This window comes from Podarcis erhardii (assembly GCF_964252035.2).
Source record: "Podarcis erhardii genome assembly, chromosome: 11".
NCBI classification, from domain to species: domain Eukaryota; kingdom Metazoa; phylum Chordata; class Lepidosauria; order Squamata; family Lacertidae; genus Podarcis; species Podarcis erhardii.
In genome coordinates this window covers 8,042,720-8,067,637 of record NC_138501.1, presented here as the reverse complement: position 1 = coordinate 8,067,637, position 24,918 = coordinate 8,042,720, and the positions used below count along the sequence as shown (strand labels likewise).

General features: G+C 42.4%; 1 protein-coding gene across 1 annotated transcript; it reads left to right on the top strand.

Annotated features, from left to right (window-relative positions):
* The first annotated feature begins 673 nt into the window (after positions 1-673).
* On the top strand, positions 674-22,197 carry LOC309352531 (fructose-1,6-bisphosphatase isozyme 2). Its single transcript, XM_081881104.1, has 7 exons — positions 674-990; positions 6,489-6,651; positions 7,104-7,196; positions 8,869-9,009; positions 9,988-10,125; positions 17,989-18,108; positions 21,789-22,197. Exons 1-7 carry the CDS (start codon positions 818-820, stop codon positions 21,984-21,986), a joined length of 1,026 nt encoding a protein of 341 aa, XP_081737230.1. The 5' UTR covers positions 674-817; the 3' UTR covers positions 21,987-22,197.
* Positions 22,198-24,918: the final 2,721 nt, after the last annotated feature.

Genomic DNA, 24,918 nt, shown 5'->3' with positions numbered 1-24,918 from the left:
CTAAACCACTGAGCCTCTTGGGCTTGCCAATCAGAAGGCCAGTGGTTTGAATCCCCGTGACGGGGTGAACTCCCGTTGCTCGGTCCCTGCTCCTGCCCACCTAGCAGTTTGAAAGCACGCCAGTGCAAGTAGATAAATAGGTACTTCTGCAGCAGGAAGGTAAACAGTGTTTCCGTGCGCTCTGGTTTCTGTCACGGTGTTCCGTTGCGCTAGAGGCAGTTTAGTCATGATAGCCACATGCACCGCAACCCCAGAAGTCCTTTACCTTTTTTTTTGTTACTGTTTATCACTGACATTTTCCCGTTAGAAGGACAATTATTGTTCTGAGAATTTTAATTTTTACAAAAATCATCTAGAAAAAAATCTAAGGGGAAGGGGGACAGCAAGGGGGGGGGATTCAAAGCAGTTCACATAAAATGGTATAAAATATTCATTAAAATACAAATAAAAATGCAACAAAACACTAACCAAAAAATTATCGAAATATAGTTAAAATAAGTTTGAAAAACAAATGTACATAATTACATAGTTGGGTAGGCTTGCCAAACCACCTTTTTTTTTTTTAGCCGGCATTGAAGGTTAAGATTAAGATTAATAGGATCTCTTGGCAGACTGGAAAATTCAGAGGAGTTGCACTGCCCATTTATTCCAAGCCTGTAAGTCACATGGGCTCAGGAACCTTTTACTAAACCGCTTCTCGTATGCAAGCCAACTGCTTCTTCTTAAAATAAAACAGCCACTGAAGAGCAGCAACACTGCAGGTGCAAAGGAACTGCTAAATTCTAGTGAAGAAAACAGACCCTTTTCACCAGCCAAGATGTCGGACAGAAGCCCCTTTGAAACAGACATGTTAACCCTTAACCGATATGTCATGGAGAAAGGACGGCGGGTTAAAGGGGCCACAGGAGAACTGACTCAGCTGCTGAACTCAATGCTCACTGCCATAAAGGCCATCTCTTCAGCGGTTCGGAAGGCAGGCCTTGCTCATATGTGAGTTCCACAGAATTGGGGAGGATAAGAATTGTTTTAAATATAAAGGGGGGGGGTGAGCGTTGGGAATTACTTATTTTAAACACAGCATGAAGCTTTTAAACTAAATGGCATGGCCAGAATAGCAGTATGGGAATTCCATGTGCCTGGAATGAAAGGCGGCTAGTATCACAGTCATGGTGTGTGTTAAATTACAGAAACTCCACAATCAAATGGTCACTGATTTTAGTTTGGCCAAAGTTTTAAGAATAACTACTGCAGCTAACCACTGACTGCTTTAATAATGGGAGTGGCACCACCTGTAATTACCTGTATTACTATTTACTTTTAAAGAAATGGGAATAGGCTGCTTTTCTTGTGTGCCCCATTTCTGTTGCCATCAAGGTCAAACAAGAAGGTCAAGCAGTTAATTTGGCTTAAGGAGCATTCAGAATTTACACAGTCTGACGTGATTGGAATGGCACTGCCTTCATTCAGCATGGACATACATTTTGGCCATTGTATAGAAACCCACTCTTATAAAATTCATATTAAAACGAGTGACTCATTTCTTCATCTCATGCATAAATTTTAAAAAGAAATTGTCACCACAACTCTAAGTGGCACTATACAAAATGTGAGAACTTCAGAGAATAGTATACAAAACATGCAGTTATTACAAATCTTTATTCAGAAGCATATCCCATTATGTTCAGTGGTACTTAACTCCAGTTGCTAGACTACAGTTCCTATCATTGCAGATTACCATTGGCTGGTGCTGACGTGAGCTGTAGTCCAACAACATCTGAAGGATATATCCTTTCTGGTTAAAGAGTTATAATTAACATTATGACAATGTTAAATGTAAACTAGTATAAAAACAGCTTTCAGAGAGTATACTCCGATTATAAGTTTTGTTTGGTTGGCTCTCCCATTAGGCTGGAAAAATACCGCCAAGGAGAATCTTTCTTACACAGTAATTTTAACTGTTCCTTACTTTTGTTCAGCAACAATTATATATGGAAGTTTCCCCGCTAGGAATTTGGTGTGGAATTGCCATCCTTCGTTTATTCCAGGGGAACCCTATCCCATCATTGTGTTCCTGTGCTTTAGCTGTGATTCTTCCATCTGTCATGCTCTAGAGCAGGGGTCAGCAACCTAAGGCCCATGGGCCACAAGCGGCCCATGGGGGTCGTTTAACCGGCCCATGGACCCCCCCGCCCGCTCGGTCGGCTCCCATGCTCCGCGCTAAACTGGCGTGGAACAGAACAGGGACCGCCTTCCATGATGCTGGTTGGCTTCCCATTGGTTGCAGGAAGTTCCTTCAACCAATGGGAAGCTGTGCATGCCTCCTCTGCACCAGAAGGAGTGCTGGAAATAGCGCTTGCGCATGTGTGTGTGTGTGCACACTCTGGCTCACCGCAGCGTCTGTAGGACCGTGAACCGGCCCAAGCCACAAAAACTTTGCCGACCCCTGCTCTGGAGCTAGGGTCTCAGTCCAAAGAGGACAAAGCTTTTTACAAAAATATCCAAGAATTCAAGATGCAGCATGATCTCAGCAAGCCAAACTCAAGGGAACTCACTCTGAAACTCACCTACAGATGGTACTTAACACCACAGAAACTGGAGCTGATACACCCAGGAACCTCACCAAGATGTTGGGGAGGCTGCACTTCCACATGAACATACCTCCACATGTGGCGGGAATGCCCTAAAATCCAACCCTTCTGCACAGCAGTCCTACAAGAGATATGCAAAATAACTAAACAGGTATTAGAACTCACCCCAGAACTGGCCCTACTGAACAGCTTCCAAGATCATAATGACCACTCATATTATACAGAGCTTATAACCAACCTACTCTCAGCAGCCTCATAGCCAGACATTTGTGACACCTGTCAGAAGTAAGCCTGAACCATAACTGTCTGGGAAATGACCTTCCTAGAAAAGCTAACCAATAAACTGAAATTGACACAGGGACAAATAAAAGAGGACACCTTCACCCCAGTTTGGCTCCCCTTTATCACATACACAGCCCATCAAGGCAACAAGAATCCACTGACAGCATATGAATCAATCTGGCTTACCTGACCCAACAAGCCCCCGCCTCACAATGCAAAGGAACCCCACTGCAGCCAACCACACCCTGCCCCCCAATCCCTCTCACTACCAAGGAAATGTAATAAATGAATAGAAAGGGAACCTACCTAGTTGACACTGACACAAAACCCCAAACATACACTAAAGAAAAGAATATAAGCCTCACCCCCCTCTTCTTCCCCCAACCTTATACTGTACTCAACACTAATGTCTCACTATTTGTAAGAAAGACTGTACCACCTGAAAAAAGGCACAAGCTTTTGTAAACCAAGGAAATCTTCAATAAAAATAAATCTTAAAAAACAAGCCAAACTCAAGCACAGAGAATCAGTCTAGGGCCAAAACATTATCCGGAAGCAAGGTCAGAAAACTTCCCTTCACTGTCTCACAGGGAGCTCAGCCAGGCAGGGGAACTGTAAGCAGACACAAAGAACCAGAAAACTGCATTGTTTCCAGCAAAAGGAAGACTCTAAAAGGAGGCCTTAAATACTTCCTAACAGCAGCGTAGTGTGGGTTGTCAGCACCCGGGGCAAGGCAAGTAATTTGCGCCCCTAACCTGCCGCCGCTGCCAGCTTCTTCTTGCTGCTGCCTGGGCTGGGGTATTTATGGTAAGGTAGCCATGGCGGCAGCGGCGGGTCCGTGTCAGGTGATCTGAGGCGAGTTGCCGCTGGCGCTGCCGCCCAAACGATGCCGCTTGCCAGAGGAGGAAAAGGGCAGAGAGGCGAGGAAAATGCAACATGGCCCAGCAGCTGCAGCAGCAGCAGTGGCGGCGGTGGGGCTGTGAGGAGGGGCTGCCTGGCGCGCCCTCCGCGGCCCTGACGTGTGGGGACCGCGGCAAGCCGCTGCCTGTCGGACGCCTTCAGCCCGGACGCGCGCACAGCTCGTCGGTTCCGCGAGACATGGGGCTCTGCTACAGCCTGCGCCCGAGGCTCTTCGGCGACTCCGGAGGCGGCGAGCGCGCCCCTCCCAGATGTTGCGCCCGGTGCGGCCGGCCCCCCTGCACCCCCCACGCTACGCCACTGCTTCCTAAACCACTCTCTAGCCACAGCAGCTAACTGTGAAGGACCATCAGGCATTCCTTGCTCTTGAGTAAACCCCATACTCAGGGGTAGACTGGTAACTCTGGGTCTGTAGACATTACACTGTGCTCTTTGGCCTTTACCTGAAGTTGTTGACACGGGGCTTTCAAGGACTAGGGTCTATTCTACCTCCTCTTTTGACAGCTCCAGGGGTTCCTTGTCTGGTATCGACCTAGAGGTCCCTCAGGGGGATCCAGAACACTGGATTTAGGGGGCTCTGTCTGCTCCTCAAGGTTCTGGACCTATGGGGAGTCTGGTTCATCTTTTACCAGACAGCAAAATATCTGTGATTTCCCCCCACCCCCAAGGAATTGAAATAGTAGAAGAATCTCCACAAGTTTACATACCTTTAGCACAACTTCTGTCTTTTTAAAAGGGTGGGGTTTTTTACATGTATAAGGAAAGTGAACCTATCGCAGATCAGCCACACATATTCATTATTTGTAAACAGTGGTTTAAGCTTTTAGGATGAGCCCGACATTATCGTTCTGCATTGTTTTTAATTGTATTTTAACTCTCTTGCAGTTTTGCTTGTACACCACCCCGGCTCTATATTTTATTTAATATCTATATGACATTTGCAATGGGAGCCAATTTTTAAAAGCAACTTTTTAATTATGGCTAACACACTTTTCAGGCTATACAGTAGTCATAAGTGTGTGTGCCAGAGGTGTTTAGTAATAATTAAAAATTCAGTGAAATAAATAAAGCAGCACCTACCTCAGGGTTTGTAGCGAATGTGTGATGAGCTTCAAATTTCTCCATCCATAGCATGAGTAGAATGTACACACAGGAACTCAGTACTGTGGATTGTCAATGGCAATTTTGCTTGCAGCTTACAATGGAAGAGCAAAGACGGAGTAAAATAAGTCCTTGTGAAGAGAGAAGCAGGATCGCTAAAACCTAACTCAACACAGGTGTGCACATTGAGTTGAATGCCTGCATGAACTTGATGCCATAAAGCCAACACCTGCAGGGCTTACTTCATGTGATCATGACGCCTGTTTCCCCAGGGTTTGCAAAAGTTCAAAGAGTTGTACAGTTGTATATGCTAGGGACATTCAAGTGAACAAGTCATGTGTGAATGCCTTCCATACATTTATAATGGTGTTTGCCCACCCCTTCCTTGTCTCTAAAATATTATGAACACTTCCAAATGAAGTAGTATTATCTATTTGTTTTTAGAAATCTGTATGCTGCCCTTCAAAATTTTATTCCAGGGCAGGGTACAACATACTTCACAATTAAAAAATAAAACAATAAAATATGGACATTGTTATGTAGTGAAGTTTCACCCTGGGCCAGCAGGGGGATACTGTAGATAGTTTTCACTCAGGTCTGTAGATAGTTTTCACTCAGGTCCACGTCAGTTATTTTAGGCGGGAAACTCTGGGTTGTTGTTGCTACAATGTTGACATCCGGCTGCCTATAAAAGCAGGCCGGCTGAGCTGTTTGCTAGTCAGTTCTATTCCAGCTTACAAAATAAAGAGCTGCTTTGGAGAAATCGCTGTGTCGTCTGCTATGTCAACCCACAACTTAACAGACATGAAAACACTAGAGCAGAGTGAAGTCATAAGCTGGAAGCTTGTGAAAGGAAGTAGATACATCTCTTGAGAAATCATGTTGAAGACTAATCGGTCATGCAGCCAAATTGTTATTGTGCTGTTGTTATTACTCCATATTATCTGCTTCCATTTCTCTCCCACAATATTTTTTTATCTGTTAAGATTGCATTGTCTCTGCTCACTCACACACAAACTATTGTTATCGTGTTTAGAGTCTCAGGTCCAGCTCACTGAATCAATGGTGATGTGTCAGTCTTCATGTCCTAAGCATGCGTACCCGAAATCAAATCAATAAGGCTGTCCTCTGAGTGCATAGGAAAGGGCATAGCAACTTCTATTTAAGCTTTCTTCAGTGGTATGAGGAGAATATTTTATCACTGATGGTTGATTCATGTGCTATTACAGCCATTGCATCATGATTGTAATTCTCTCTTGACTGTGTTGTGCAAATACAGATTAGGATCACCCATGTATCGTGACGATTATCCTCAGGCTGTCAAGCAAAATAAAACTATAGTGTATTGCTATAACTAGCATCCAGCTGAGTTTTCTGAATATATGACTTCCAACACAGGTTTTAATTGGTATTTATCACTAGTAAAAGGTTTGGGAAGTCCTTATAAATCTGAGACAATTACATGAGGGGCAGTTTGAGTCATGTCAGTGTGAAAGTCAAGTAAAAGAGAATAGTAAGGGAATAATGTAAAACAGTATTGCAGTATAATGTATACTTTTCGGTGTTCCCTTATTATAATAACGAAGCCCTTTCCTATAGGTTCGGAATAGCTGGCACTGTGAATGTGACTGGGGATGAACAGAAGAAGCTTGATGTTTTATCTAATTCTCTGGTTATTAACATGCTACAGTCCTCCTACAGCACATGTGTCCTGGTCTCAGAGGAGAATAAAGAAGCTATTATTACTCCAAAAGATAAAAGGGTCGGTACACATTCAGATTTGACTGGGAAGAGGGGCTGTTCTCTCCTTTTAGCAGCAGGTGGCACACTTGTATTTCTGAAGAGAAAAGAAGTCGTTTGCCTGAAAGATGCTAAACACAACTGCATACCAGAAAGGGAGAGACAAATTTAATAAATGGAAACTGAGCAATGGGGTCTGTGTGATTACTAAACTGAATGAAGTGATAAGTACATGAAATCATGGGAATTGTAGTTTTGTGGAGGTAGTGCTGAGGCAGTGTTCTCTGCCTCTCAGAAAACTATAATTCACAGGGTTCTGGGGAGGGTGGTGAAGCCATGAAAGTTATACCAGTGTATTTTAATATAATACAAAATTGTTTCAGTGCGTAGTACTCCAGCCAGATTTGAAAGATTAAGAGAGAGAAAACATTTTTATTTATTTGCTTTTCATTTGATTGGTCCCTCCTATTTCAGGGTAAATATGTCGTGTGCTTTGATCCACTGGATGGCTCTTCCAACATAGACTGCTTAGCTTCGATAGGAACTATATTTGCTATTTATAAGAAGGTAAGTTGAGAAATGGAACAAAATGGGGGCTCAGCCCTCTTCCTCCTCACCCCCCTAAATGCATGATGTCTATGACAAAAGTGTGTATCACTAAATGCAAGCAAAGTGTGAAATAGACTATGAATTTAAAGTGGAGACAAGGGATGTACCTTTCCCTCTTTATTTGTTTTGTAACACAAAAAAAAAACTTTAATAAAAACTATTTTTTTAAAAAAATGGGAGTTTGGTAGAATTTATTCCCAGAAAGTGGGTATGGGATTGCAGCTTTAAGTCTCAAAGCAATACTACAACATTCTTAATAGGGGTATGGAATGTAAAAATATGGTGATTCTCTATTTGTTAAGGACATTAGTAACTTGGCAGCATTTTTTATTTTTATATCTTCGCTATGTTGTGGGTATCCAAATAAATAATTTTGCTTGCAAGTGCCATACATATACTTGCTAACTCCATGCTAATGATGCAGAAAATTACTCCTAGAACTTGAATCCCAACAACAACTCTATGAGGTAGGTTTGGCTGAGAGGCAGATCAAATATTACTGTATTTTTTGCTCTATAAAACTCACTTTTTTCCTCCTAAAAAGTAAGGGGAAATGTGTGTGCGTCTTATGGAGCGAATGCAGGCTGCACAGCTATCCCAGAAGCCAGAACAGCAAGAGGGATTGCTGCTTTCGCTGCGCAGCGATCCCTCTTGCTGTTCTGGCTTCTGAGATTCAGAATATTTTTTTTCTTGTTTTCCTCCTCCAAAAACTAGGTGTGTCTTGTGGTCTGGTGTATCTTATAGAGCAAAAAATACAGTAATTTCCTAAGATTCAGAAAAAATCACCACAAGATGATTAGGTGAGAAAATGGGCTTGTGAAAGGGGTCTCCATGTGGCAAGCTTGGAAGTTAAGGTGCCCTGGAAAATGCTAGAACTATTAACAATATTCTGAAGTTTGAAGAGCAACAAAAATATTTTAACACGTATAGAAGCATTGTGAATTGTTTCCAAGAGTACTTTATTAGATGAATATTCTATTGCCACTAGCTGCCAGTTAGATACTGGGCTCAGTTCAAGCTGTTAGTACTGCTGTACAAAACCCCATACAGCAGCCGATCCATTCTGTACAATGCAAGAATTGGGCCTTTAGTGTGGTGGCACCTAGCCTTTGGAACTCCCTCCCACTGCATAGCAGACAGGCACACTCTTTACTCTTTTTAGCACCTATTGAAGGCCTTCCCTTTTCAACAAGTCTTTTATCCCAGCCTATCTACATATAGGATTTGAAATGGCTTTCCTTGCTCCTGTTTTTATTATTATTAAATTGCTGTGGGATGATTCATGGGAAGCACTTGGAGAGTGAAATAAATAGATAGATAAAAATAACACTGTCCGTTTACTGCCATTTTTTAACTACTGCTGGATGTGCCCCTCCTATGGTTCTCTATTTGCGGTTTGTCGCTGAATTATCACTTGAGAGCCTCTTACAAAAATGTCCCCAAACTCTGTCTCATTATATCGGGTGTCAATACAAACCTTTCACAAGGGCCTGTTGTACAATGTGCGCCATAACTGGGAGAGAGTCCTATTTGAATTTGTGGTTTTATTTTTCTTCTTCTTCAAATGCTTTTTAATAATAACAACAGCAAAATACTTGAGATTTGAGTACAACCATCACTTTCCCCTTAGACATCAGAAGACGAGCCTTCTGAGAAAGATGCCTTGCAGCCGGGACGCAACATCGTCGCAGCTGGCTATGCTTTGTATGGGAGTGCAACTTTGGTAGCCCTTTCCACGGGGCAAGGAGTGGACTGCTTCATGCTGGATCCGGTACCTGTCCAAACATTCATTACTAATACTATTTTCTGCCGCCCTCTCGTATTCATATGAAATTCACCCCACCCTTTCAGCATGTGGAGTGTAGCTCCGTTTCTGGCCACTCATTTTGAGTGATTGCATTGCTTCCGGCCCTCACTTTGCATCACAATATCATCATAGTGGGAGTGTGATCCCTTATTAGGTAGCTAGAAGGACAACTAAATTATGTCACCAGTGAGAAGGAGGAATTCGGTAGAGAAATGCTGCTCAAGTCTCATCTGATGGGTGCTTCAAGCAAGCTGCAAAAAAAGTAACGGAAAGGGTGAGGGTGGATTAGAGTCAGGAGATAACTGAGCGCCCTTTAAAACCCTCTTTTTCCACAGCAAAAAAGCAAATACAGTGGTGCCCCACAAGACGAACGCCTCGCAAGACGAAAAACCCACTAGACGAAAGGGTTTTCCGTTTTGGAGGCGCTTTGCAAAACAAATTTCCCTATGGGCTTGGTTTGCAAGACGAAATGTCTTGCGAGTTCCTGCGGGTTTCCCCCCCTTTCCCCCCCTTTTCCTAAGCCGCTAAGCAGCTTATCAGCTGATCCGCTAAAAGCCCCTAAACCGCTAATAGCGCTAATCCGCTAAGCTGTCAATGGGCTAGCTTCGCAAGAGGAAAAAACCACTATATGAAGAGCCTCACGGAACGGATTAATTTCGTCTTGCGAGGCACCACTGTATTACAAATGCACTGTAAGTTTCCTGGATTCTCTTTTTGAAAAGGAACTCATATTGCAATCCCATGCATGTTTATTCGGAAGGGTGTTCCATTGGTCTCATACCCTGGCAGGTATATTTAGGATTGCAACCAAGCCTTATTACTCTTTGAAAAAGTAGGGAGCATGTAACTGTATATTAGGGTCGTAACTGGACAAGCCTCAGAACGTCAAGGAAGTAAACACATGGCATTTATTACTCGTGACATGCTTTAACTACTCTGCAGGCTCTCGGCGAGTTCATTCTGGTGGAAAAAGATGTAAAAATCAAGAAGAAAGGGAAAATCTACAGCCTCAATGAGGGCTATGCCAAGTACTTTGATCCTTCAGTGACAGAGTATTTACAAAAGAAGAAATTTCCTGAGGTAACATACCATTTTATTGCAACTCTTATCGTGGGTGCTACTACTGTCTGTGAAACTGGGCAAATCTCATCATCATTATACATAATCATCATTATACATAAAACACAGTTTACGCTGGGATACATTTTACGTGGGCATAGCTAGTTTTTTTGTTGACTGTTGTTAAGCTTTTTTTGGCAGCTTGCGCCCCCCCCCCAAAGTTGTTGAGCTTTTTTGGGGGAGATAATGGGTAACAGGACATTACAGGGGGGCAGGCGTCTGCTGCGGGGGGAGAACCTCAGTTAATTTAGTATTTTAATTGCAGCTGCACCCCCCCCATGACATTTTATCTTCCGGTACCATGGAAATTCTACACCGTAACAATTGCTATTTCCTTTGAGAGGGAATGTGGCACTGGTGCCAATGGAAGCTTGGGAGTCAGGATTATTCAGGGGGAAGGTTGCAATCCTCCATGGCTGTTATTTTTAAAGCAAAAGGCAAGATACATTAAATGCACATATGCATTTAATGTATCATCTTTCTTGCCTGCTTCTGCTTTATCTGGCTATACCAGGGGTCGGCAACCTAAGGCCCATGGATCGGAAGCGGCATGTGGAGGTCATTTTACCGGCCCCCGAGCTGCCCCCGAAGTGAGTTTCCCGCTTGCGCGTTGCACTAAACCAGCGCAGCGTGGGGACTCGCTTCCACGGCGCCGAAAATCGCATCTGCGCAGACACCAAAAATTGTGTCTCAGCGGGGGGGCCGCGCTCACACACACATGTGATCCGGCCCATGGAGGGATCTCTGCGGGACCAATCCGGCCCAGGCAAGATAAACCTTGCTGACCCCTGGGCTATACCTTCCTATACCAGTCCCAGGCACTTCCCAGCGGTTCCCTTCCTCTTCCTGTAACCTAGGTTGTTACATTTCCCTATCCTTGGGAACTAGGTGAGTCAAACATTCAAGTCAGCGTTGACACCAAACCACAGAAGCAAATATAGAACCGTGTGTATTTAAATTGCAAAGTCAGAGCCTTGAAATATGAAAATGCAGAAAGTGCACTCACTTTGCAGGTGAAATAGCTGTATATGCTATTAGCATAGCTGTCAGCTTTTCCCTTTTCTTTTCATATTCGGAATAAGGGAATTTCCCTTTAAAAAAGGGAAATGTTGACAGCTATGGCTATTAGACTTGATTCAGACATATGAGGCTCCTCAATCTATGCAAAATAAATGCACCATGTTAGACACTTGTGGCTCCTATCTCTCCCAGAGGGCCACATTCTCTTCCCTTATCTCTCACTGACGCTAAAAGGGTGCACTTTAACTGGGGACAAACTGGATCGTAGCAAGAGAGGTCAGAACATTGGTTGTTCCCTTTAGTATGGGCAAATTGCAAGATGCTTGCAACATAAGAAGTCTGCATCAGAAGCCTCAGTTATTTGCACTCAAATCTACTTTAAATAGAACGGAACAAAAGTCAATGTTGTCGTATTTGTCGATTTGAGAGTTCTTAAGATGTGTCTGCAAATGAAGACCCATGACAACATGTGGCAGATAAGGAGCAGGCAAAGGAAAGAGTAAGGTGCTTAGTGGAGATTAAAACATTCCTATACAAAGGCAGCTTCACTTGGCTTCAGCTGGAAAGGAGTGAGGCAGCAAAACAGTTACAGCCTTCAAGCCACTGAAAATACCAGTACAAATGGTGACTGTTATGTGTGTGTCCAATTGACACATGACTGCCGATGTGCGGGTCCTTTTGAACCCAGAAGAGGGCAGAATAGGCTTATGCTCGCTCTGCCAACATGGGGGGGGGGGGCCAGGAACAGAACCCCTGCGCAAAATGTTAACTGCCTGTACTCAGGAAGTCTGCATGCACATGGCTGTTTATTCACAGCTTTCCCCTAACTGTTAAGTTCTGCATTATATTTGAGCTTTAAAGGTAAAGGGACCCCTGATCATTAGGTCCAGTCGTGACCTACTCTGGGGTTGCGGCGCTCATTTCGCTTTAATGGCTGAGGGAGCCGGGGTACAGCTTCCGGGTCATGCGGCCAGCATGACTAAGCCGCTTCTGGTGAACCAGAGCAGCGCACGGAAACACCGTTTACCTTCCCGCCGGAGCGCTACCTATTTATCTACTTGCACTTTGATGTGCTTTCGAACTGCTAGGTTGGCAGGAGCAGGGACCGAGCAACGGGAGCTCACCCCGTCATGGGGATTCGAACCGCCGACTTTCTGATCTGCAAGTCCTAGGCTCTGTGGTTTAACCCACAGCGCCACCCGTGTCCCTTTGATTTGAGCTTTAACAGCATGCAAAAACTGCTTCTGGAACCATAGCGGGATGTAGTGCAAGTTTAGGACTCACTTCCATGTTATTTGCTTTCAGAGAAAAAACCTGTTTGTAAATATGAAATATACTCAGTACATAACAAATAATATAGATATAAGCAGTGCTTTTTTTCTGGGGGGTACGCATACCCCTAAACATTTTGTGAATCTTTGCACTTTTGTCCATTTACTGTATTTATTTTTCCCAATTTGAACTATAAAATGGTGATTTTTTTTGAGTCAAAATGGGAGTTCACCTAAACATTTTTGTAGAAGAAAAGCACTAGATACCAGTACTAAACTTGCATTCTATTCCACTATAGTTTCAGCTTTGGCTTTTACATCATATGAAAGCTCAAATATCATGCAAAAATTAACAGTTAGGCAAATAGCAGTTTATGTGACTACAGCCCAAGTGTTCTCAAGGGACAGCCCTGATTTTTATGGAGCAGCCCCCCCACCCGGCAAAACAAAAACAAAAACAAAAACCCAGAGTTGTCCTTGTGCTTAAAGAACCACAATTTAAAATAAAAAAATTAGGTAGAGAAGAACTAAGCAGCATTTACTTAGTATCAAGTATCAATGGTATGCTGGTGTTGCTCTAGCAAATACTAACATAATATTTATGTGTCATACAAAAATAACTCAAGATCCGTAGTAGAAAACTTCCTGCTAGTACTGTAATGGCTAAGTACTGAAGCAACGTCACCCTTCCTGCTCTTTGCATCTATATTTTCTTTGGAATGCTCTAAACTCAATACAGGTATTACCTGATTCCACTTATGAAATAACCTATTGTGTTAAAGCCAGTGCAACAAATAAAAGAAAAATAAAGAGGTGTTGGTACTCTCTACTGGGTAACGACATCACAAAAATAAACCAAGTAAAGCTATATTGTCACACTGAATATTTTTTTATTTATTAATTTGTTCGTTAGATTTCTTAATGGCCCTCCACTCACATGGATTACAGGCTGCTTAACAAGGCAGTAATAAAACATGAAAAATCAAAAAGCTACTAAGATAACACAGCAGAGTCTATCAACAAGCATAAAGCAGGACTTAACAACGGGCAGGATTCTCCTATAGGATTGTCAATTTACACAACCAACTCTTAAGTATATTTACTTAAAGCAAGTCTCACATTTTTAAATTGGGTTTCCTCCAAGTAAGTTAAGCGTACCTGGGTTTGCTGTCGTCAAGACAGATGTAATGCAAAACCATAGTTTACTTTTACATAATGAGCTTTAGAATTGTGAACTCTCCCTTCCTTCCTGCTATAGTCTATGGCCTAATTAAAATCAAAATCATTAATTCACTCCCCGCTCCTTTCTCCTCCTTTTTCTCATGACAAAGGAGGAGATCAAAAGCTTCTTTTGAAGTTTTAAAGTAACCAGAGTGCCCCATGTCCAAACTTGAGAATCTATAGGTTCCCCAAGTTTGGACTTATAGGAGATTTCTGGTTATTTTAAAAGTTTAAAAAGTAGATGTTTCCATTTTTCTCTTCTGGCATACACCAGAGCAGTGCCAAGAACTGGGAAACACACAAGCGTGAATGGCACTGTGACTTGTACACAAAACGCTTCTTAAACAATAGCTTAGCTTAACCTCTGAACCTGTCACTGGGATTCCAAGACCATGACTTCCAATTGCCCTTGTAAATTTGGTGTTCTTTTTATTCTAATCTGAGGGTATCCCTTTAAATAAATTCCTTGCGTCATCCCCCACCCCCATAGTAAGATCATAATGATTTCATTGCTAGCTGAATGGATTGAGGTAAAATTAGCCTTATGCAAAATGTATAAGCACTCTTTAGACTGGAAAGGATATTGTTTGTGCTGTAATGTATTACAGTAACTTACAGTTTCTTGGAAACAGAGAAGTGGATTTGATTTTGTAGAAAGCCGAACTGGTTGGCACAGGTTTCAAAAAGTAAGCAGTTGAGTAGGATACGGGAACTTCTGTTTTATCCTGCCTTATTTTTGTAAACTCCGGGTACATTTGTCAGAACATGACCTGAAAACCTGACATTTAAAACCAACTGCTTGTGCAATTTGTAACAAACAAAAAGAGCAAGCACAAAACAAATCAAGGAAGTGACATCACTCTGTCACCATCCTACCTATAGTTCAAATACGGACTCATACTGCGGAATCCAATGATAGTTCATTTTTAAAAAATAGATATTTATTGAGATTTTACAAAACGGAAACATAAGTAAAACAGACATACAAAAAAAAGAAAAAAAGAACAAGAACAATAAAAACATTAAAAAGAAAGAAAAATCCAATTTTTAACTTCATAATTCTATAACCCTCTTTCTTGACTTCCTCACATCTCCCTTTTTTGTGTTCCCCTTTACACAATCGAGTTCAGCAAATCCTTACCCTCTATCAAACCTCATTTATAATTATATGTTTCAACCTATGATAGTTCAGTTGTGTTCCCTAACTTGCTCTCATGAATATCAGTTCAACTGCCGTAATTCATATCCAGTAACAAAATGAAGCAGGTAGACATAAACACGGGATGCGGGTGGCGCTGTGGGTTAAACCACAGAGCCTAGGACTTGCAGATCAGAAAGTCGGCGGTTCGAATCCCCATGACGGGGTGAGCTCCCGTTGCTCGGTCCCTGCTCCTGCCAACCTAGCAGTTCGAAAGCACATCAAAGTGCAAGTAGATAAATAGGTAGCGCTCCGGCGGGAAGGTAAACGGCGTTTTTGTGTGCTGCTCTGGTTCGCCAGAAGCGGCTTAATCATGCTGGCCACATGACCCGGAAGCTGTATGCCAGCTCCCTCGGCTAATAAAGCGAGATGAGCGCCGCAACCCCAGAGTCGGCCACAACTGGACCTAATGGTCAGGGGTTCCTTTACCTAGATGTAAACACACCCTGTACAAACCATATATAAAAAGATGTCACATAGAGGAGGGAGAAAGGTTGTTTTCTGCTGCTCCAGAGAAGCGGACATGGAGCAATGGATCCAAACTACAAGAAAGAAGATTCCACCTAAACATTAGGAAGAACTTCCTGACAGTAAGAGCTGTTCGACAGTGGAATTTGCTGCCAAGGAGTGTGGTGGAGTCTCCTTCTTTGGAGGTCTTTAAGCAGAGGCTTGACAACCATATGTCAGGAGTGCTCTGATGGTGTTTCCTGCTTGGCAGGGGGTTGGACTCGATGGCCCTTGTGGTCTCTTCCAACTCTATGATTCTATGATTCTATGATTCTTTGAAACCAGTTTAAGATGGTGCTATTTAGAATTTGAGCTATATGAGAAAGCATTTATTTGAAATGTTAGAACCTTAAAATCTCTAAGTAGCCAATAGGGTTGCTACCTTCTCTTGTCCTTGCCACCACCCATCTCCCAGTAAGTCATATTATGTCAGAGTTAAACAGATGCAGCTCTCCCAGACATTTCATTGCAAAGTTATTGTAGAACTTTGGTCAGGAAACCAGGTGGCAACTCTCCTTGTTCTACAATCATCATGATCACAGGGCTTCCTGTTAATGGTGATCAGATGCTTGGTTTTTGTTAGAGCTGCAGACAGCTTAAGCATCAATCACTGGGGCGGGGGGGGGGGGAGAATCACCTCCCAGTTATTCATTGGGGCTAAAGATAAAGGTAAATGGACCCCTGACCATTGGTCCAGTCGTGGCCGACTCTGGGGTTGCGGCGCTCATCTCATTTTATTGGCCAAGGGAGCCGGCGTACAGCTTCCGGGTCATGTGGCCAGCATGACTAAGCCACTTCTGGCGAACCAGAGCAGTGCACGGAAACGCCGTTTACCTTCCCGCCGGAGCAGTACCTACCATGTTTTTCGCTCTATAAGATACACCAGACCACAAGACGCACCTAGTTTTTGGAGGAGGAAAACAAGAAAAAAAAATTCTGAATCTCAGAAGCCAGAACAGCAAGAGGGATCGCTACGCAGTAAAAGCAGCAATTCCTTTTGCTGTTCTGGCTTCTGGGATAGCTGCGCAGCCTGCATTCGCTCCATAAGACACACACACATTTCCCCTTACTTTTTAGGAGGGAAAAAGTGAGTCTTATAGAGCAAAAAATACGGTATTTATCTACTTGCACTTTGATGTGCTTTCACCCCGTCACGGGGATTCGAATCGCCGACCTTCTGATCAGCAAGTCCTAGGCTCTGTGGTTTAACCCACAGTGCCACCCTCGTCCCTCTCATTGGGGCTAGCACCATGTAAAATTCTGGAACTGGGACTTCTTGAAAATTTCATGCCACATGGCTGAATTTTCCATCTTCCCTGTGTCGAGCACACAGTCCAGCTTAAGTAATTAATCTGTACTCAAAGCTAATGAATTGTTTAAAAGCAGGAGGTCATTGAATCACAATTACTGGATTCACTGCCTGAAAGCCACCGAGCTGAGTTTCAAAATTCTTTAAATGCCTAGCTGCTCTCTTGGCCCCCCCATTGTAAGAGTTTCATCTTTTAAAAGTAAAAATGATTCCCAGGTGCTGCTGGGGAAGTCTTATGGCCAAAAAAGAATGTTTCCTATGCAAGAAGCCATTAAAGGAATTGAAACTCCATCAGATGTCCCTGTAACCCCAATATCTCAAATAACCTTTGAAGCCTCTTATAACAGCTGTGTATGTTGCTGACTTATAGGAGACTGGTATCTATGAAGGGAAGCGGAACATGCTGCTCTGCTGCTCACTGCAGATTCATTTCTTTTGAGTTTTATGGCTGGTACTTCCTCCTTAAAATGCAGGTGCAAAGCCAGGGAACTTAAAAGCTGAGAACAAGTAACAGTACTTTCTTGGTTTTAAGCAAGAGCACAACAGATGGAACCAAGAAGCTTTCTCATGTTGCGGAGTCTACCCCACAAAATGTGGGTAGATGACTCCTATTAGGAGCACTTAAGAAATGTTTGATTGAGTGGCATCACAGAGAACAATACACTTCTAGGATTCCAAGCAGAAGGAGACAAGTTACTACATCAATTATGACAATTCACACTATTGCTTTTTCAGGAAAAGAACATTGAATCCTTCCAAGTTTGTGAGGTAGCATCAATTCCCTTTGTCATCTGAAAGGGAAATGGATGAAACATGACCATTTGGCGTCTATCCTGATCCTCCACTGATACTGTTATCCACCCACAGCCTTTGCCTGCAAGATTATATTTCTGTCCTACAGCAGACGGGGATAACATGAGATTAACTGGTGAAAGAGCAACAACTATATCAGGTGTGGGGAACCCCTGGCCCTCCAAGTGTTGCTGAACTACAAATCCCATCAGTCCAGCAAGGATGGCCAATGTTCAGCAGCACGTGGAGGCCAAAGGTTTCCCACACCTGGGCAGTGTCTTTGTTGGTGTTAAAAGCAAAAGTCCCATATTTGATCAAGGATTTAGCAATCCTTAATATCTAACCAATCCTTTATACTTTAAGCCCAAATCATCATTTCATGTGAGCAATAGTATTTTTGTGGACAGGTGTTCCTTGCATGGTTTTCCTCCACCTAGTTTCACCTTTTCCATTGCAAATCAATGTGTGCAGAAACTGGCCAATATATCTACCCCTCTTTTCCATAGGAAGGTGTTTCTCCTTATGGAGCCAGATATGTGGGCTCCATGGTGGCTGATGTTCATCGTACCCTGGTGTATGGTGGGATCTTTTTGTATCCAGCTAACCAGAAGAGTCCAAAAGGAAAGGTAACTTTTTCTCATCCCATACTCGGTGTATAATTATATTGAAACAATAAAAGAGTTTTGTGGCACCTCAAAGAATAACACATTGATCATGGCGTGAGCTTTTGTGGATAATAATAGTATGCTATAATAATATATTGGGACGCGGGTGGTGCTGTGGGTAAAACCTCAGCGCCTAGGGCTTGCCGATCGCATGGTCGGCGGTTCGAATCCCCACGGCAGGGTGAGCTCCCGTCTTTTGGTCCCAGCTCCTGCCCACCTAGCAGTTCGAAAGCACCCTTAAGTGCAAGTAGATAAATAGGTACCACTCCGGTGGGAAGGTAAATGGCGTTTCCGTGTGCTGCGCTGGTGCTGGCTCGCCAGAGCAGCTTCGTCACACTGGCCACTGACCCGGAAGTGTCTCCAGACAGCGCTGGCCCCCGGCCTCTTAAGTGAGATGGGCGCACAACCCTAGAGTCTGTCAAGACTGGCCCGTATGGGCAGGGGTACCTTTACCTTTTTATAATAATATATTATATAATAATATAATTTATATGCCACCCACGTGACTGGGTTGCCCACAGATTTCTCAGGATCCCGAAGGGATTAAGAAAATAGGCAAAATTATATATTTGTGAGCCTATTTCATTTGATTACAGAACACTTTCTCCGAGTCCTCAGTTTTAAAAATATGTCAGGGGTGGCAATGCAGATTCAACCACAAGTATTTCTGCTCAGGAAATCCTATTGGCTTATCTGCTGAATGATCGTAGGGTTTTCCTCTGGTGAAAAACAGAGCAAATACACAATCTTAAACATACTTGGACCGTACCTCTGAGTAAACATACATTTGATTGTATGGCATTGTATTGTTACTTGCAAGCCAAGTGACATAATAAGGGCTCATGCATCATTTTTGGAGACCTAATACAAAGTTGTAATATGGGCCCTTTCCAATGCATATATGGCAATACTATTCATAGAATCTCATGTGTTATGCAATAAAGCTTTGTTTTTTAGTGCTACAATCTTCTACATTTCTGAAATTACAACGTGATGCCCACTGGGGCTTTTCTACCCAGCATGCTCTCCCATTATTATTTTTTACATCTGGTTTGAAGAATAGTTCTATAGAGCTTCCTGGGTACTTTGTAATTTTAGAGTTGGCTTTATCTTCAAGGGTTTTTTAAAAATCTGATGGATCCATGCAGCTGCAAACATTTTATAAATAGACCAGATCACTGTAAATCTTTGTTTTTATTATAGACTTTTCCATTGCAAAATCATTAATTCTTTCCAAAAAGTAAACTTCTCTTTCAGATAGCATTTGATGAATAAAATAGCTAGGTGGCTTAACTGTTTTTGCTGCATATGTGTGAACTAGTGATTTACTCACATATTTTTTGTGCCTTTAAATCCTACCAGTAGCATTGTCTCACTGTGTCCCTGGGATCAATGTCTTTGATTAATGTCCACCCCTGGCTTCAGACATCCCTTCCTCTTGTCTCTGTACAAAGAGTTCTGGGACTGGTAGTTCCTGAGAGATCATGTCACTGCTTAGGGAAGCCCAACTTGATCTCTCTCAGACTATTAGTATGATCTCTGTGTTCTTGAGAAAGGCCATCAGCGCACTGTTTAGAATACTGCTGGTTCTGCTCTAATGCAGCTTCTGATTGGCTCCAGTGAATCTCACAAGATCTGGAAAATAGGCACATAAATACAGCACATAAATATTTCTGTTAATATCCTTAAGTTGAATATCCAATTTAGTATCAATTCACTTCTCCCTGGCATTGTAAGAGGGTGGGCTCTGGTAAAGTTTGCCCTCCCCACCAAATACTTTAGCCCTGCCATGCAGTTCATTAGTGAGCAAAATTACAAGGAAGAGGAGTTTGGATTTGAGATCCCGCTTTATCACTACTCTAAAGAGTCTCAAAGCGGCTAACATTCTCCTTTCCCTTCCTCCCCCACAACAAACACTCTGTGAGGTAAGTGGGGCTGAGAGACTTCAGAGAAGTGTAACTAGCCCATGGTCACCCAACAGCTGCATGTGGAGGAGCAGGGAAGCGAACCCGGTTCACCAGATTACCAGTCTACCGCTATTAACCACTACACCACACTGGCTCTCATTTCTTTGCTGGAAATTACTTTCCCTAAGCCTAAAAGATTGCACCTCAGCCTGTAACCCCAGCCAGCCTGCTGTGTGTGTTCCACAACGACAGCAAAGCCCCAATGAATAATAATAATAATAATAATAATAATAATAATAATAATAATAATAATAATAATTTATTATTTATACCCAGCCCATCTGGCTGGGTTTCCCCAGCCACTCTGGGCGGCTTCCAATCGAATATTAAAAACAATACAGCATCAGACATTAAAAATTTCCCTAAACAGTTGTCTTTTAAAAGTAAAACAGGTAAAAGTAAAATAGATGTCATCTGCTGGAGGGCGTTCCACAGGGCAGGCGCCACTACCAAGAAGGCCCTCTGCCTGGTTCCCTGTAACCTCACTTCTCACAGTGATGAATTCAACGGTTTTCTCATTCCGAAATAGTGGTTGGACTTGGTAGTTCTACTGATTGAATTTCAGTAGCAGAATGCTCAGTACTAAGAAATTTTACAAGTTAGTTGTGGACTGAATTAGGGTTATACAAGATTAGCGATTCTGTAAGAAACAATTGGTTAGTGCACAAAATGTTTTGTGGCCAGGAGGGAGAGGAAGGATGCCATGGTTGAACTGGCAAAGAATGACTTGACCGGCTGTACTCTTGTACTATGAAATGCAGCCCGTATTGTACATTTCTGGGCACAGACGCATGTTTGTGTCACATGCCTTTAACCTCTGCAAACTGCTTTGTCAAATAATGCAGAGTACAAAGGGAAACAGTACATGATGGAACATGGCCTTTTGCCCACCTATTCCTGAAGAGAACACAAGCAGTTTCAGATTCCTGGGCAGTTAAGAGAGCTGCAGGAGCCATTGTTAAGTTAGCAACAAGAAGTTACTGTACAGTAGTTTGGAAGAGTCCAAGAATGGATAAATAAGCTGGGATGCCAGGGTAGAATGTATTCCATATGGAAAAAAACAGCCTAATAGTATGTAAATTCCACTCTGGTGGAGCTGGGAGCTTTAGAAAAAAGTCTCCAATGGGAATTTTCCCACCCTAAGGCTCCTAGCTAGTGGGAGAGGGGCCCTTATCTAGTGACAAGATAAGGGAAGTGATTTTGGCAAGTTCTTTCTTCTCCAACAGAAATAAATGGGACTTAGAAGTACTTAACGTTGCCTGGATTGTAGTATTTAATAATAATAATAATAATAATAATAATGATGATGATGATGATGATGATACAGTGGTACCTCAGGTTACATACGCTTCAGGTTACAGACTCCGCTAACCCAGAAATAGTGCTTCAGGTTAAGAACTTTGCTTCAGGATGAGAACAGAAATCGTGCTCTGGCGGCCCAGCGGCAGCAGGAGGCCCCATTGGCTAAAGTGGTGCTTCAGGTTAAGAACAGTTTCAGGTTAAGTACGGACCTCCGGAACAAATTAAGTACTTAACCCGAGGTACCACTGTATTGTAATATACAGAGTATCTATAATTTGAAAAACTGTTTTAGTTGACAGTAAGTTCCCTGGTTGCTTTCTAAACTACCACCAACTACCTAAACCGAATAAAGGATTTTCTCTTCCGCCACAGCTCCGACTTCTTTATGAGTGCAACCCCATCGCTTTCATCATAGAGCAGGCTGGAGGAGTAGCTACCACCGGGACAGAAGCTGTGCTGGATGTGAAGCCAGAGTCCATTCACCAAAGAGTCCCTTTTGTTGTTGGTTCTCCGGATGATGTTCAAGAATACCTGAGCTTCGTGCAGAAACACGCAAAGAGCACCTCGTGATCTTCTTCTTTTCACTGCACACTGGGAAGAGGGTGATGCTTAAGAGTGAAAAAATTCCACCCTGCTGACAAGCAATAGAAAAAGCCATTTTTGTGTGGTTTTTTAATAAAATGGTTTATTTTCTGCTAATGCAAAATATGACACTCCTCACCTCCATTTCTGTGATACACAAATAAAAATGCAGCCTACAGAATGGCGATTAGTGAACCAAGTGAGTCATTTGCCATCTTCCTCCTTTACTCAGATAAAACATTTGTCAATGTTCAAACCATCAGTTCAGCTAATCAGTCTGCTGCAGGTATTTGTTTTCCATTCAGCCACATGAGACTACCCTTAGTCTTGTGACCTGTGAGGTAACATGTTTATTTTCCCAATTTAACAGTGGGGCAGCTGATCAAAATCAGAAGGCAACTGTCCTTGGCTGCCAGGCTGCAATGACTGGACTTTTGCATAACCAACATGACCCCATGTTGTTCTAATAAAGATGGCCCCTCTTTGTGTTCCAGTTTGGTAGCTTATTTATGCTTATTAAAAGTATCATATCTCTAAGCATGGATTTTCTCTCCAGCTAACTAACATAGATTACTTCTGTATATCAACCCTCCCCTGTGTTTTCCCTCCAAAGAAGAGGCCATGATGGTCTGTTTGCATCAAAAATCATTAAAACTCTTGGATAAAACCCCATTTATTCCACATCCAGGGCACTCCCAACCACTAGTTTGAGAAGCTGTATACACATGATGTGAGTCACAAATATTTAGCCTCTATTTATCTCCTTGTTTCTTATACATCCTGTATTTTGATGCACACACACACCCCACCCCACCCAACCCAACCCAGCTTCGATCCAGATTGAGAAAAATGACTACCTAGCTGTTCTTTCAACCAGTAATATGTACAGACCAACCTCAAAGTTAACAACAAATATTTCAGAGGAAGACTCCAATATAGAATTGTTTAACTAAGAGTTGTTAACAAATTTATTTTCATTCAGTTTGGACTTATTTAGAATGTTGGGCCTCTTACTACAAGTGTTAAATTCACAAAGTATATTGCTGGAATAATAATAATATCATAAGGACAGCAGTTATGCATGGGGGAAGTGGGTTTGTTACACAAGACCCCCCAAATCAATTTAATTGCATAACCTGAATGATGTTGTTGTTGTTTATTTATATATACCCCACCTTTCCCCCTGTTTTTTAGTAGTTCTCATTTTTACATGAGTCCTGTCTCATGTAAAAATGAGAACTATTGAAAACATATTTGATGGTATGTGATTGAATCTCTCCCCAAAATGGCAATAGTCTGAAAGCACCCTTGGTCCTCTGACAATGGGTTTGGATATATCATATGTGTGTTTGTGAATACATGCTTGTTGCAGTCCTAATACACACAAATGCCTTAAGAATAACTCTCCTCACATCATTATGTGTCAAATGGATTTCAGAATGGACTGTTCCTCACCATAGCTAGGGAAAAGCAGTTTTTTGTTTGCAGAGAAAAGAATAAACCCATGGGCACATGCCCAGCTGAACTTGAAACATAGCAACATGTGCACATGCTCTGAGGAAATGCATATATATATCTGCTGGAACATAGATATATCTGCTGGAACATCTGAAGAGTCCAGTAAGAGTCCCAGCAAAACATTAGCATGCAAACAAGTCTTCTTTGGAATGCTTGAGATTATTATCTCTGCCTTGCTGGCCCCAGTTAGCATAGCACCAAGATGACTGAGTTTGACTGAAGCCTGAAGCTCTACTTCATCAAGTGTAAAGGTTAAACTTTTGACGCGAAACCATTGTTTGCAGCATGAGTCCTGCCAGCCCAAACTTGCAGAAGGTAAAGAACGATTGAGAGGCTTGGAAGAAGGCAAAGCTGGCAACATTATATGGAATGAAAGAGTATATGATGAATGTGCTATTTTACTTCATTGTCAAGGCAACTGTGCTCCTTGATTTATTGATTGGTTTAATTTACAGACTGCTTCTCATGGAGCATCCAAACGTGATTAACAAATGTGTCTTTAGCATGTTTGACTCAGACACGATATCAGTGCCTTTCGTGTGGGTACATTGCATAATGTACCCACATGATGTACCTCATCCTAAGCACCTAGGTTTATTTCTTTTTGCAAAACAGCTTCTGTGCATTTTGATTAATCTAACTGAATTTGATTTTGAAATCCAATTAATTGGGTGAAACAGCTGCACACGTTTCCAGGATTGCGGTGGTGCAGTCAGGTAATTTCTGACTCTGTGGTCTGACTGCTCTTTAGGCAGTAATATGCATTGTATGCATTCGAGGTGGGAGGGTACGAACTTTGGGGGGGTCAAAATGCACATTTTTGGGGGGGAGAGTTTTGTGTGAATCACTCACTTCTAGATGCTTTGTGGCTCTTTGTGATTCCCCCCCTCTGTGTGTACGCTGCTTTGTGGTTCTGTTTGGATCAGGAATTGGGTCAGAAATATCCTAAATAAATAAAAGAGGACCTGAAATTCTAAGTTGAAGGCCTAACTTCAGTTTAGGAAATGAGATTATGGCAATATGAAACCACTTCCTTAAAATGAATTAGGAATCTAAAGTCAAAAGGCTAAAATAAATTATGGCTGTAGGGGAGAACAAATGCAGAAAATATTAACACAATTGGCTTACGCATAATTTTTGGATGTAGCTTGATTTTTATTCTGAAGGCAGCTTCCACAGTGCACTCTGCCATTCCTCATACAGAACACTAATTCAGGCTGTGGAACTTTGGCACAGCCCAGTGCTGTGTAAACATTACAGTTTAGGGTGGCTCCAGCACACGACCACCACTGGTGTCTGAACCTGAGTGCACATGGTGTTAGGCACAATCCACATGTACGCTGCATTTTTTAAAAATAGAATGTGTGCTGTTTGTGTACTTTCCCTCAAACCAGCTCCATCC